Source organism: Aotus nancymaae, unplaced genomic scaffold (genome assembly GCF_030222135.1).
Source record: "Aotus nancymaae isolate 86718 unplaced genomic scaffold, 86718_ANA_hifiasm-v0.15.2.pri h1tg000007l, whole genome shotgun sequence".
In the NCBI taxonomy this organism is placed as follows: domain Eukaryota; kingdom Metazoa; phylum Chordata; class Mammalia; order Primates; family Aotidae; genus Aotus; species Aotus nancymaae.
Window position 1 is genome coordinate 55,228,362 of NW_026988418.1, and position 13,535 is coordinate 55,241,896.

Sequence of the window (13,535 nt, forward strand, 5' to 3'; positions counted from 1 at the left end):
ACTTACTCCCTCTCTCTCCCCTTTCCTCCCTCCCTCCCCCCTCACCTCCCTCCATCATTTACTGTCTCATGTACTCCCTCCCTTCCTCCCTCCCTCCCTCCTTTCACTCACTCTCTCACTCACAACCTCATTCATTTTAAGTGTTCTTACATTCTTATTCATCTTCTCCCTTCCTTCTTTTCTTTTTACCCTCATTACCTGCCCCATTCACTTCCTCATCCCTCACTCACTTTTTCTGTATTGGTTAATACTTTGGGTTGCAGTTGACGGAATCCATCTCAATTCAGGAAGACCTGTTGCAAGAGGCATCTCTCAGAATGTCTATGCCACTGAGTAGGCTTACTAGTAGTTGGGCTTCAGGAACAATTGGAACCAACAACTTGAATACCACCATGGTTTGTTCTCTTTGTGTGCATCTTTTCTATTTTTCTTTTTTTGAGACAGGGTCTTGCTGTGTTGTTCAGGCTGGGGTGCAGTGGCATTATTATGCTCCAGTGATTCTCCCACTTCAGCCTGCCGAGAGTAGTGCCTGCAGGCTGGTCTCTAACTTGTGGGCTCAAGTAATCTTCCTGCCTTGGCCTCTGAAAATATTGTGTTTACAGGGGTGAGCCACTGTTCCTGGCTTTCTGTGCACTTCTGATTCACCCTTATCATGTTCTCTGCAGACCAGCCTCCTCATCTTTTTGGTCTATGTGGCAAAGTGGTTGCAATGATTTGGAAGAGATACAGTGACGCAGCTTGGATCAGATGCCCATCTTGGGTCAGTCAGCTGTGGTCAGGAGTGTTTGATCATGTAGAGACATGGTTGCTGATATGGCTGGAGTGAGGAGAGGAGCATGGAAGGATTATGCTGAGCACAGAGTTCTGGAGACATCCACATACCCATCCTGCCATCCTCGACAGGTGGCTCTTGGCTGGGAATACAGACCCTCTAAACTGCGACCAAGTAGAGGGGACAGATGCGCAACCAAATAAGTGTGAGAGAGTGATATTGTTTCTATAGTAATGGAAGTCAATGTTAGGAATAAAGAACAGGCAGGCAGTTAGGTTAGGTCAGACACAGCTCGCATCTGCAAGCAGTGATGGCTAAGAGGCCTTCTGTAGATACACGAACCAACCAAATTGTTAGGTATTCTGGATCTAGAGATAGTCTTGGCATTTTCTAAGCACAAATACTGTGTTCTTTTTTTATTAAGAGACCTCTTCATCAGAGTGCCTTTTAAAATTATTTGTTGAGTTTTATTTACAAAAGAATAATGAAGGACACATTGACATTTTTTTGATTTTCAACAACTTGTCGTGTTTTAGAGAATTCAGATGATTTAAATTTTCATTCCTTTGATAGTTCTCTAAACTGTTTTTAAAAGACTTCAAACAAAATCAATCATCAATTTGTTTTATAGCTCATATGGTCTGGCCCCATCCTGCTTTTGTTAATCACAGATTCCTTGGTTGTAAGTTGAAGACATTCTCTCATTCTTTGTTAAAGGACCTGGGAGACTTTGCCTTAGTCCCCATTGTTGCTACAGTAGTGGCCTGCAACCTAGCCAGATGTGGGGTCATGTTTAGCTTCCTTTAGTTTGCTCTTTTTCAGGCAGTGCGTACCAGTCCTTTTTCCATCTCCTATTACATTGGGCTGGCTTTCCTTGTCTTCTTCCACAAATCCTCATCCTTTCAGTATGGGTGCGTCAGGCTGAAAACAGCTTGCTCCAATCTCATTATTCTTGGCCTTGCCCTTCACATCCATACTTTACCAGAACTTTTCAACGTCTGTCATGTCTTCTCCCTACCCTATGTTGCTTGCCCTAACGTTTTCAAAGATTAGACTTTTTATTTTCAGTTATGTGTAGTTTTACACAGCTATAAGAATTAATATAGAAAGATTTCTTGTACCCTTTATCAAGTGTCTCTCAGTGGTAACATCATCTTACAGAACTGTTGCATATTGCAACGAGGATATTGGCATTGATACAGTCAAGATATAGAACAGTTACCCTAATGTTTGGCATATATGGGTTCCTTCTCATTTTTTTTTTCTTACTCATCTTTTTTTTTTCTCAAGTGTGTGTGTTTTTTTTTTTTTTTTTTGTACTTTAGGTTCTGGGGTACATGTGCAGATCATGCAGGATTGTTGCATAGGTACATACATGGCAAGGTGGTTTGCTGCTTCCATCCCCCTGTCACCTATATCTGGCATTTTTCCCCAAGTTGTCTCTCCCCAAACTCCCCAACCCCTCTTACTCATCTCTTATATTCTTCTCCCCTTGCTCTTCTAACTTGTAGGTTCATTGATCCAGGGATTAGTTAACTCAAGGATCCTATAGGTTTTACCTTCTCTTCGATAGCTTGGCTAAACCCTCATGTTGTCAGTTTCTAGGGGTAGTAACTATTCTATTCATCTGGAAATGATTTACCTGGAATAAATGTCATTTGGATGGCTCAAGGTGGTCTTAAAATTCATTTGAGGGCCTGGCTTTCTGTGAGTTCTGCCTGCCTTAATTTCAGACAGGTCACATGAAGATGAAGAGTGTGTGGGGACTGGTATGGTACTAATCCTTTAAGACTCAAGAGCCCTAATCAAAGATAATTTTCTCCTAAAAGGACAGTTCTGCACAGAGGATGTGGATGAATGCCTGCTGCAGCCCAACGCCTGTCAGAATGGTGGCACCTGTGCCAACCGCAATGGAGGCTTTGGCTGTGTATGTGTCAATGGCTGGAGTGGAGATGACTGCAGTGAGAACATTGATGACTGTGCCTTCGCCTCCTGTACTCCAGGCTCTACCTGCATTGACCGTGTGGCCTCCTTCTCTTGCATGTGCCCAGAGGGGAAGGCAGGTAAGGTTAACAGAGGACAGAGCTAGAAACAGGGAAGGGGCAAGGGGCAATACCTTTCATCCCAATAGCTCTGTTCTTTGAGTTACCATCTGTGGGAATATATCACTCAGGACTGTTCCAGAAATGTAATCTGCTAGCCAAAGTGCTATGAAGATAGTCTTCCTCCTTAGGATTTCAGGCTCTCTTCTCAACTCTACATACTTTAGTTTTCCATTCCAAAAAAGGAAAGTTAGTAACTATTGTCTTTGGAGCATCTGCTGAAGTCTTTAAGATCTTACACTGAAAAACCCCTCAGCTACTAAGAGAAAATGACTAATAAATGGATCCACAGGCTTCATTTTATGAAGAAACAATCTGTTTACTCGAAGTTGTAAGGAAAGAAACATTTAAGTGCCTTCTAACCCTCAATGTCTATGAAAATACTCCTCTCAGGGAAGATTTTTACATGCTACAAAGTTAGCATTGCTCTAGCTATTAGTTCTAGGAGAAGGAGAGCAATGTAAGGAGGAAGGTGATGGGAAAAGTTAATTTAGCTGGAAGAACTTTCTGCCCAGCAGTTTTGAAATATTCTTTCATGGATACCTTTTCCAAAAGCCTTAGCACCAGCTTTGTGGAAGAAGCCTTAGTTACCTGTTCTTAAGTTAATTGCAGACTGGAAAAGCCAGTTCCCATGTGAACTATAGAAAACAGGAAGCCTAGTAATATCTTCAGAGACCTAGGGCCACCTGAATCAGGAATGTTGATGCTATTAAAAGGCTACTCTAGTAAAGGCTGATGATGTTCATGTGGCCCCATGATCATCAGGTAGCATAATATTGGGGAAGTAGGATTCCAGATAAAATATGGGATGTATGGAATATTTGAGACATACTAAAAATTATTTCTTGTTTATCTAAAATTCACCTGGACATCTCTATTTTATTTGCTAAATCTGGCACACTATCTGGAAGATGGTTCCATTTTCCTGTCTCCCTCTTCTTATTTTCTGGCCTGTAGATGTCTCTGCCCTGGAGGAGAGGTCTAGCTGAGGGCTTAGAGCCAGAGCTGTAGGGTTGCGGCTAGGTGCTTTGATGGTGACCAAGCATGTCCCCAAGGTAGTTCAGGCAAAGCAGAAGTTGCCTATTAATCTCCATGTTGGATTCTGAGGAACCGATCATGAGGTTTTCCCTCCTTGGTGAAAGAGAAAGCTCTTCCCCAAGTGAGAGACATTTTCTCTTAGTTCTCCTTTGCCCCACCCTGTGACAGGTCTTCTGTGTCATCTGGATGACGCATGCATCAGCAATCCTTGCCACAAGGGGGCACTGTGTGACACCAACCCCCTGAATGGGCAGTATATTTGCACCTGCCCACAAGGCTACAAAGGGGCTGACTGCACAGAAGATGTGGATGAGTGTGCCATGGGTGAGTACCCAGAACTTCTTCTATTCTGTGGAGTGTCTGTTGAGCTCAGCAAATGTTTAAACTGAAGCACATTTTACTGTAGGAGCAAGTTACACCTAAACCTCAGATTTCTCTTGCTACATGCGCAGTGTTTACAACTAACCTTTCAGTATAACCATAACCATATATTCCATTCTGGGGATTAAATGTATGAAACGTGTGTACTTGATTCTTAACATAAAGCCCTACCTCAGTGACAGTTTGGGCAAAAACTGCAATAGTAGAAATGCATGACAGTTGAGAATACTCTGCTTTTATTTCTTTTTAAATTAAGAGAAAAAAATAGAAAATTGGGAATGATATTATTAAAGACCTGGCCCTGATGCTATAACCATAAGATCCTCTTCTATCATCCACATTTGTGGAAACTCAAGTGCTTTGATCCTGGTAATTGGTACTCCTTGTTTTTCAGCCAATAGCAATCCTTGCGAGCATGCAGGAAAATGTGTGAACACAGAAGGTGGCTTCCACTGTGAGTGTCTGAAGGGTTATGCAGGACCTCGTTGTGAGATGGACATCAATGAGTGCCATTCAGACCCTTGCCAGAATGATGCTACCTGTTTGGATAAGATTGGAGGCTTCACATGTCTGTGCATGCCAGGTAAATGGACCCATCAGTGTGTGGGGTCTAGAGAGGAGGGACTGCTCTGAACTTCTCTTGGTAGAGCATTCAGTATACTATTGCAGTCTCATGAGCTCTGTCAGCATTTAATTTCCTGTGCTGACTGGGGACTAGAGAAAGCCAGGGTTCACAAGCAAACTTTCCTTACTCGAGGAATAAGGCAGTGCTAGAGTTCATCAAGCTATGTAGACCAAATTAAACAAGCCTGTTATATATAAATCCACATACGTATAATGAAATTTTCAAAAAAAATTCTGTTTTTTGAAAAATAGCAAGCTTTCATGATACCGTAATATAATTATAAATACCATACTATTCCATTTACAGAAATAAATTTTATCCACAATTATATAGGAAGTCATAAGTTTAGTTGTATTCTAGTGCTCTTCTGCAGAGACCATGTCTTGATTCCTCAGAGGATACAGCCAAGTCCACCTTGAAATGATGGCTAACATTGGCTGCTCTGGCTGATTAAGGCTGCCAGCCACTCCAGCCCTGGAAGGCACTCCTGACCTTGACCTGCACCCTGAAGGCAACAGCAGCTCCAGCTCGGCTTGTCTTTAGGAACATAGAGTGGGGACATTTTGGGCCTTCCACAGTCCAGAATGGATTTGTCACAGAAAATGTAGAGCAGTCCTTGTTTTTATGCTAGTTTTCACCAATGTCTTTTGAGGTAATCCCTTCCTGCTTTTCACAGTGACATGGATATCTCACAGTATGCCCTGTCCTGCTTGATGCTTGGAGTGACTATTTCTCACCATGGCAGAGTTCCTTTTCTCTTTGAAGAAATGTGCACTCACAGAAGATGTACTTATCATTGCAAATTTGTGCTTTCTTGTCTGGAATACACCTTTCTCTCTTTTTAAGCCACTTGTGTGGTCTGTTTTGTTTAGGTTTCAAAGGTGTGCATTGTGAGTTGGAAATAAATGAATGTCAGAGCAACCCTTGTGTGAACAATGGGCAATGTGTGGATAAAGTCAATCGTTTCCAGTGTCTGTGTCCTCCTGGTAAGTGCCCACCACCTGCCCCTGTCTTCTGTTAAAGCACAAAACCAACTGACAACAGGGAAGAGAGAAGGGAGAAAACGTGTGTGGGCTGTGCATAAGGAAATCATTAAACCAAGTGTTTGGTGATAGGAGTGTGTGTGTACAGAAATAGAGAATTTGTTTTAGGTACTGTGTCTTACAAATCCTTTGTGGTCAGAAGTCCAAGTCTATTCTTGAATGGCCCATGACCTCTTGGTCTGTGTCTGTATTTCAGAATGCTCATACCTCATAGAAGCCTTAGTTGTAGGCTATTCGGGATTTTATTTTTTCCTCATGGGTCATATTCTTGAAGGCCCTCTGTGAGATTGTTATTTTTAGACATTTCACCCATGCATTCAGAAACAGACAACACATGCCAATTTTTCTAAGATTCTCTGTCTTTCCTTTTTTTTTCCTCAAGCTATTTTTGAAGATATGCCAAATTGTCCTCCATAGACTGTATCTTACCGCATTGTATCTTCAGAGAGAAGGTTTCTGTTGCCTCTGAAGCTAAAGTTACTTGTTGGAGGGTTCCACCTATAAATTTCACTTCCTGCTTCCTTCATTTAGAAGTGAAGTCTGTCTGTGAAGAAGCAGTGGTGGAGACACACCACAAGTGCCTCTGATTCCCTGAGTGTCACCTGGTCATTGCAGTTACCTGTTGGGGAGAATAATAAAGCATAGGCTTATTGACCCATTGGCATAAGCCCTGCCAGTAAGCGAACCTACCCCTCCCTGGACATCATTCTTATAGTGAAGGAAGGTGCAAGATAATCCTTTAACTCATGTTATCACTGTCCCTTTTCGAGGTTTTACTGGACCAGTTTGCCAGATTGATATTGATGACTGTTCCAGTACTCCGTGTCTGAATGGGGCAAAGTGTATTGATCACCCCAATGGCTATGAATGCCAGTGTGCCACAGGTAAGACTCTTCTCACTTTTCATCTCCTTGGTAGGTCTATCTGAACAAAATAGGGCAATTGTCCCTGTCCTCTGCTAGCCACTCCACGAGGCCAGTCCACTCTCAGGGGCTACTCTGTGTTTAGAAAGAGCTTCTTCAAGCAAAGTTTTTGTTGCTCTCACTCTTTTTCTACAGTACCTGCCTCCTCCACCACAATAGTGGTCTGGCCCCTTATATTTCCATTTGGTATCCGTGTCTTTCTGAGACAGATTTTGGCAGCAGTAAGTTTCCAGCTGGCTAGATTTACTCATTTAGGAAAGAGAAGAATTCCAGTTGAAAGCTATTTTTCATTGGGGCTTCTCAGCAGGAGTCCTGGCTCTGTGTTTCATAAAGCAAGTGACTGAAAGGAGGCCCAGAAATTTAAAGGCTGAATGTGTAAAACAAGTGCAGGGGTATTCTGCATTAAGACACCAAATCATATTGAGTGTCAAGTGTGTAAATGACAGGAGAGAGAACTCTAACTGGGAAAGTTTGGGTCCTCTTTGTGGACTTCTGCAACTAGAGTCGAAAATGATCTGTGCAGAAATATTGTGCATTTCTGGGTTTGTAATCACATTTTTCACTTGGGATTGGATTTCAGTAAGCCAGATGTTCCCTATTACACATTTCCTTTTACACAGGCCAGTATTATATCGAAAGGCTAGAAATTATTAGAAGTGAACTTCTTTATTATCTGACTGCTTGAGAAAGAAGTTATTTATATAATTTAAGACATCTTATTTTAGAGAATGGAGTCTTAAAGATTACAGACGTCATGCATATACTTTCTTTCTGATTACAGAAAAGCAAATTTAGTTGTGAAAATTAGTACAAAAAGTTAATATTTCAATTATTAGACCTACTTAGGTTAGGACAACTCAGATGAGCCACTTTCTTTTTGCAAATAGTTGCCACTTGTCAGAGAATCCAGATTTTGTCTTCCCCTGGCCAGATTCTTCTTGTAGAGGATAAGTTTCAAAGAGATTAAAAACCTTTAGCTCAGGTATAAAAGTGGGGAGAGGCCTCCTGGAGCCTTTTAGGGAAAGGTATAATGTTTGTCGTCTATTTAAGCCTTGAAGAAAGGAACTCTTGCTTGTCTCTTTTTCTTTTAAATGTTCATAACAGGTTCATTCATTTTATTCAACCAGTATTTATTTAAAACTACTATATATGCATAGTACTCTCAGAGGAGTTGAGAGAAATAAAGTTCTCTGACCTTCAGAGTCAGAACTGGGGACATAAGATACATGAAATCATTAACCTGTATATTGGGCTTAGGAAGAAAGAAATACAAAGATAAATATATAAAGGAAAAATGTTTTGAGGTATTACAGCCTGATGCCTAATAAGAAATGAAGATGCAGTTAAAGCATCTCTGCAATGAAAGTATTGATCAGTTGCAAAGCTATTTCAATTCTAAAATTTGATTTGGAAATCTTTAAGAACCTCTCTCCAGGCATGCTTTCTAAATCAATGCAGATAGTAATTTTCTACTGCTCAAGGCCAGCTGTATTAATTGATCACACATGGAATGTGTAGAGTAAATGGGTGTAGCTACACTTGTGTTCAGGTGAATCTGCCTTGATTTTTGAGAATCCTTGATAAAATTATTTCCAAAGGTTTCACTGGTGTGTTGTGTGAGGAGAACATTGACAACTGTGACCCCGATCCTTGCCACCATGGCCAGTGTCAGGATGGTATTGATTCCTACACCTGCATCTGCAGTCCCGGGTACATGGGCACCATCTGCAGTGACCAGATTGATGAATGTTACAGCAGCCCTTGCCTGAACGACGGTCGCTGCATCGACCTGGTCAATGGCTACCAGTGCAACTGCCAGCCGGGCACGTCAGGTAAGCCCACTCCATTTATGTTTGGTATGGGTTTTTCGCTGTTTCGCAAATCAATTTACACAGATGTTTCAGACTGTTGGCATATGCTCAGATACCTAAAAAGCAGTCCTGATTCTGAGAAGCACAGCCAAAGCCACAAGCATAAATGTCTCAAGGCAGGTGGCCCTAGTCAGTGGAGAAGTTGGAGACAATAGCTTTGCCAGTCTGAATGATTTTGTGTGTGTGTGTTTTGTTAAATAGAGGAACATCACTTCAAAAATCAAAATTATTATTTAAAATTGAAAACACTCTTATTTGTGGCTATATTATCTTTTTTTCTTTAAGTTCCACCCCACCCAGATTAATAAATCCCTCCCTCCCTTCTTTTTTTTCTTCCTCCCTTTTTTTAGTGTATTTTCTCTTTCACAGGTCAGTCTCTTTAGTGTGCCTCCTTTCTTCTCTCAACCCATCACTCATGCAGGTTTCCAGTATGTGTTTTAGTGCATTTTCTCTTCCTTTAGTGTATTTTCTCTTTCACAGTTCAGTCTCTTTTGTGTGACACATTTCTTCTGTCACTTGTCTTTGCTGGGGCCTTGGCCATCTTGGGGGATTCTAAGGAAGAGGAGATACCTTGCAGCACACCACAGTAACTGTATAGTAGAATGCAGAGCTGCCGGTTCCTGTCCTCAGAGTTCCTCCTGCTCCTTGTTGGGGGGATGTGGAATTATTTTCTCAGGCAGCAGCATCTCACAGGTTCGAGTGGTTCTGTTTTACTTATTAGATGAATGATTATGGTCACAACTATGGTTAATGGATACAGAAGTACTATGTTCCAGATCAAAGGAAAATGTATCAGTGGAAGATTAACCAATGTGTGCCCTTGTGAGAAGGAAACTTGCAAATATAAAGGAGTGATTATTGAGAATTATTCTGGATGTAAGGAAAATGACCTATGTAGGGAGCAGAGGTGGAGAAGGTAGTTAGCTGCCTTCATTTTCTTTTATTGTTTCCAAATCCATTTCTCCAAACTTGTCAAAGGCCCTGGTCTTTATCCAAGGCCTCATACATGCCAAGTTTGAAAACAAAGTCCTTTTTGAATTGCTCAAGCATACGAAAAACATCTCATGCCGTCACAGCTGAAAATGCCTTTCCCTCCCCACATTTAGATAACTCTCTAAAAGAGCTCAATAGATCTTTGTGAAAACTTCCAAAAGCAGTTTGCTTCCGGGCTGTTCCTCAGACATGAGAAATTGCAGTAGGAAAAGAAATTTGAGAGATTTACAAGCAATTGAATGGATGCCTTTAGAATGGAGGGGCCGTTTTAGACTCTGCTATCATTCCCATCATAATAAACATATTGGAAACCTGGTGAGTGGTGGGTTGGCAAGCACTTTGTTTTCTCTGGGATTATATCATTATACCAGGATGTATCAGGTGTTTTCTGGGGAGGACAGATAGGGTATGGTGTAAGTAGCTGTCCCTGAGAAGGTGAGAAGTCAATGAGTGGTCTGTAGGCAGCGTGGAAAGGAAGGCCCGAAATCTGTCAGAACCTGCCCAAGACGTTCCTGCAATTGTTTGGAGCATTAAAGCAAGCAACAGTCAGGCAACATAAAAAAATGTTGGTCTATAATGGGTGGAAAAAAAGCTAGCATGTACCACGGACCTGGGTGGCATTAAACGAGGCATTATGAATAGAGTCTCAAGTTGTAGAGTAAGAATTCCTATTCCATTTGTATGGCCTAGGTTGGTAGTTTGGTGTTTGGATAGGGGAGTGGATGGAAGAAATACTTTACAGTTTGCCAGCTAACAGTGGTGGTCACTCACTGGGTACTTAAAGTGAGATATACTACCCAGAGTCACCTTTAGTACATTCTCTCATGACTGCTTTTATGATGATTAACTTTTAAATAAGTTTCTTTGTGTTTCAAGTAACAGAGACCAACTTGAGCTGGCTTATATAATCATTTACAAAAACTAGACAACAACATAACAAAGAAAGAGAACTTAGTTAAAGCACCCAGAAGCCTCTTATAGATTTGAAGCAATTAAGGCTTTGGAGAAAATAACAGGAAGCTGGGCATTTGTAGACCAGAGGTCACACAGTCTGTATTTCAGTGTTGTAATGAGAAAATCTCATTAGCCTATCTTCATCCAGGCATCTTTTCCTTCTCAAATAAACCATGGACGGGGGCTGGAGTCACATTGGATCATCAGGGCTTCATTGGGAGGGGGTGCTGCCTTCATGGTTTTAGGGGGTTGTCAGTCAAGGGTTAGAAACATCTCCTAAAGGTGTTCGCTTCTCTACAGGGAATATGGAAATCTTTTCCTCATTTATGGCTAGTTGGGCAGTATAGCCTCATTACTCACAGGATGACATTATGGTATGGTGGAAAGAGGATGAAGCTGTGGAGCCACACAGACAGGGTGAGCCCAGCTGCCCTGCCCTAATGGTGGCACTGTGCAGGTCCACCCTGTTGTCTATAAAATGGGTGTAACACAGACTAATGAGCAGATTGGATAACAGGGTTGCAGAAAACTTAAATATCAGGTGAAACAGAGTACTTTGCATATAGTAAGAGCTCAATAAATTGTTCCTCTATAATTATTATTAATAAACATTAATACAGAGTATGGACACAGTGGCCCACACCTGTAATCTCAACACTTTGGGAGGCGAAGGTAGGAGGATTGCTTGAGTCTGGGAGTTTGAGACCAGCCTGGGCAACAGAGCAAAACTTCATCTCTACAAAAAATAAAAAATAGGCCAGGCGCGGTGGCTCAAGCCTGTAATCCCAGCACTTTGGGAGGCCGAGGCGGGTGGATCACAAGGTCAAGAGATCGAGACCATCCCGGTCAACATGGTGAAACCCTGTCTCTACTAAAAATACAAAAAATTAGCTGGGCATGGTGGCGCGTGCCTGTAATCCCAGCTACTCAGGAGGCTGAGGCAGGAGAATTGCCTGAACCCAGGAGGCGGAGGTTGCGGTGAGCCGAGATCGCGCTGTTGCACTCCAGCCTGGGTAACAAGAGCGAAACTCCGTCTCAAAATAAATAAATAAATAAATAAATAAATAAATAAATAAATAAATAAATAAATAATAAAAATCAGCCAGGTATGGTGGAAAGAGAGCTAGCATGTACTTGTAATTGGGTGGCTGAGATGGGAGGACTACTTGAGCCAGGGAGATTGAGGCTGCAGTGAACTGTCATCGTGTCATTGCACTACAGTCTGGGTGACAGAGCAAGACCCTGTCTCTGAAAGGAAAGGAAGGAAGGAAAACAAAGTATGAGTGAATCACAAGTATGACATTTTTTCCTGGATTTTTTTTTTTTTTACATATTCTCATTACCAGGTTTTATTTTTAGTCTTTATAAACTAGCAAAATAGTATTCTGTGATTCTCAGAAAGCATCACTAAATTCAAACAAAAATAGAAAGTAAAATAACTTTTTATCTTTTTATAAATAATGGTGACAATAATGATTGCATATCTTAATATAACCAAACTCTTCCATTCATCTAGGCAGTAGAGCAGGAATAAGGCAGCTTACCTCAGGAGGAAGTTACTAGACTCTTCAAGATTTATCCTGAAATTTAGCCTATAATACTGAAGGCAGTGTCAAGCTTACAGTGATAGATACAAGTTCCAAAATTCTAATTTTGATTTGAAAGCTTAAGTTTTATCTTTGGCAAAATACTGTCAATTTGTTTTTCCTCAGAATGACAGGTTTGCTCCTTTCACTTTATATTTACTAAATACTCAATTCTGATTAACTCTGGTTTGTCTGTCAGTTGCTTTTTCAATTAAAATGGGGTTCCATGAAGAAAGCAGCTATTTCCACTCATGGCTCAAACAATAGCACAATGGCTGTTCCTGGAGACAACTCTTGTACTTGGCATGCCACAGAAATGCTTTATATATACTTCCATTTCATCACATAGAGTAGTAGACATTACTCAAGGGTCGAGATTTATTAAAATTATAAAGTTACTAATTTTAACTTCCTCAACAAAGCCACTCTTGAGTGAAACTGTTTTTTTTTGCTTATTTAACTGTGGGCATGTGGAGGAGAGCATTAGAATAATTATAGTACACTTTGGTTCTACTGCCTTGATTCATGCTGATGCCATCAGTTTTACCCCATTGCCTCTGCATCATTAGTGTGAATGTTAGCAGAATGAAAAGTAAAGATTATGGTTAAATATGATTAGTAAAATCCTTTGGACCTCTACACCCTCCTGAAAGAGTCTGTGGACTGCATTTTGAGAACTACTGTTTTATGCTGTCCAGGGTTGGCTGGATGTACCTTAGATTTCTTAACATACTGCTGCATTACAAGCAGAAAGCCTAAGTATTTCTGTGGTAATATTGAATGATTTCCCTTTGGTTTTCTCTTCCAGGGGTTAATTGTGAAATTAATTTTGATGACTGTACAAGTAACCCTTGTGTCCATGGAATCTGTATGGATGGCATTAATCACTACAGTTGTGTCTGCTCTCCAGGATTCACAGGTAAGGCTCCTTTTACTGCAAGTTCCCTCCTTCAGCCCCATCACCTTGGGAATGTAGCATCCAAAGAAATATTGCTTTTCAAGTGTTTTCTATTTCTTTTTCTCTCTGGAAGGTTAGAAGTCCGTTTCTCTGCTTCTCTAGACCGGTTTTCTGTTCACAGACCTTTTCTAAACTGAAAAATACTTTTCATTAATTAGAGCTTTTAGAGTGTATGTTTATTGCTACCAGAAAATAATTCCTAGACAGTCTATAAATTGCCTTTGCCTTGCTTGAGTTATATTGCTTCCAAAGCTTGTGTTTATTGACTATAGGTAGTAGTCAGTGCCTT

At 41.0% G+C, this 13,535-nt stretch overlaps 1 protein-coding gene across 1 annotated transcript in view; it reads left to right on the forward strand.

Moving 5' to 3' along the window:
- NOTCH2 (notch receptor 2) overlaps positions 1–13,535 on the forward strand; it is a 159,410-nt gene that overhangs the window by 97,556 nt on the left and 48,319 nt on the right. The window contains exons 6-12 of the mRNA XM_012458827.3: positions 2,602–2,835; positions 4,081–4,236; positions 4,688–4,876; positions 5,791–5,904; positions 6,732–6,845; positions 8,483–8,716; positions 13,097–13,207. Of these exons, the coding sequence (XP_012314250.2) occupies positions 2,602–2,835; positions 4,081–4,236; positions 4,688–4,876; positions 5,791–5,904; positions 6,732–6,845; positions 8,483–8,716; positions 13,097–13,207 (1,152 nt within the window). The remainder of the gene's footprint in view (positions 1–2,601; positions 2,836–4,080; positions 4,237–4,687; positions 4,877–5,790; positions 5,905–6,731; positions 6,846–8,482; positions 8,717–13,096; positions 13,208–13,535) is intronic.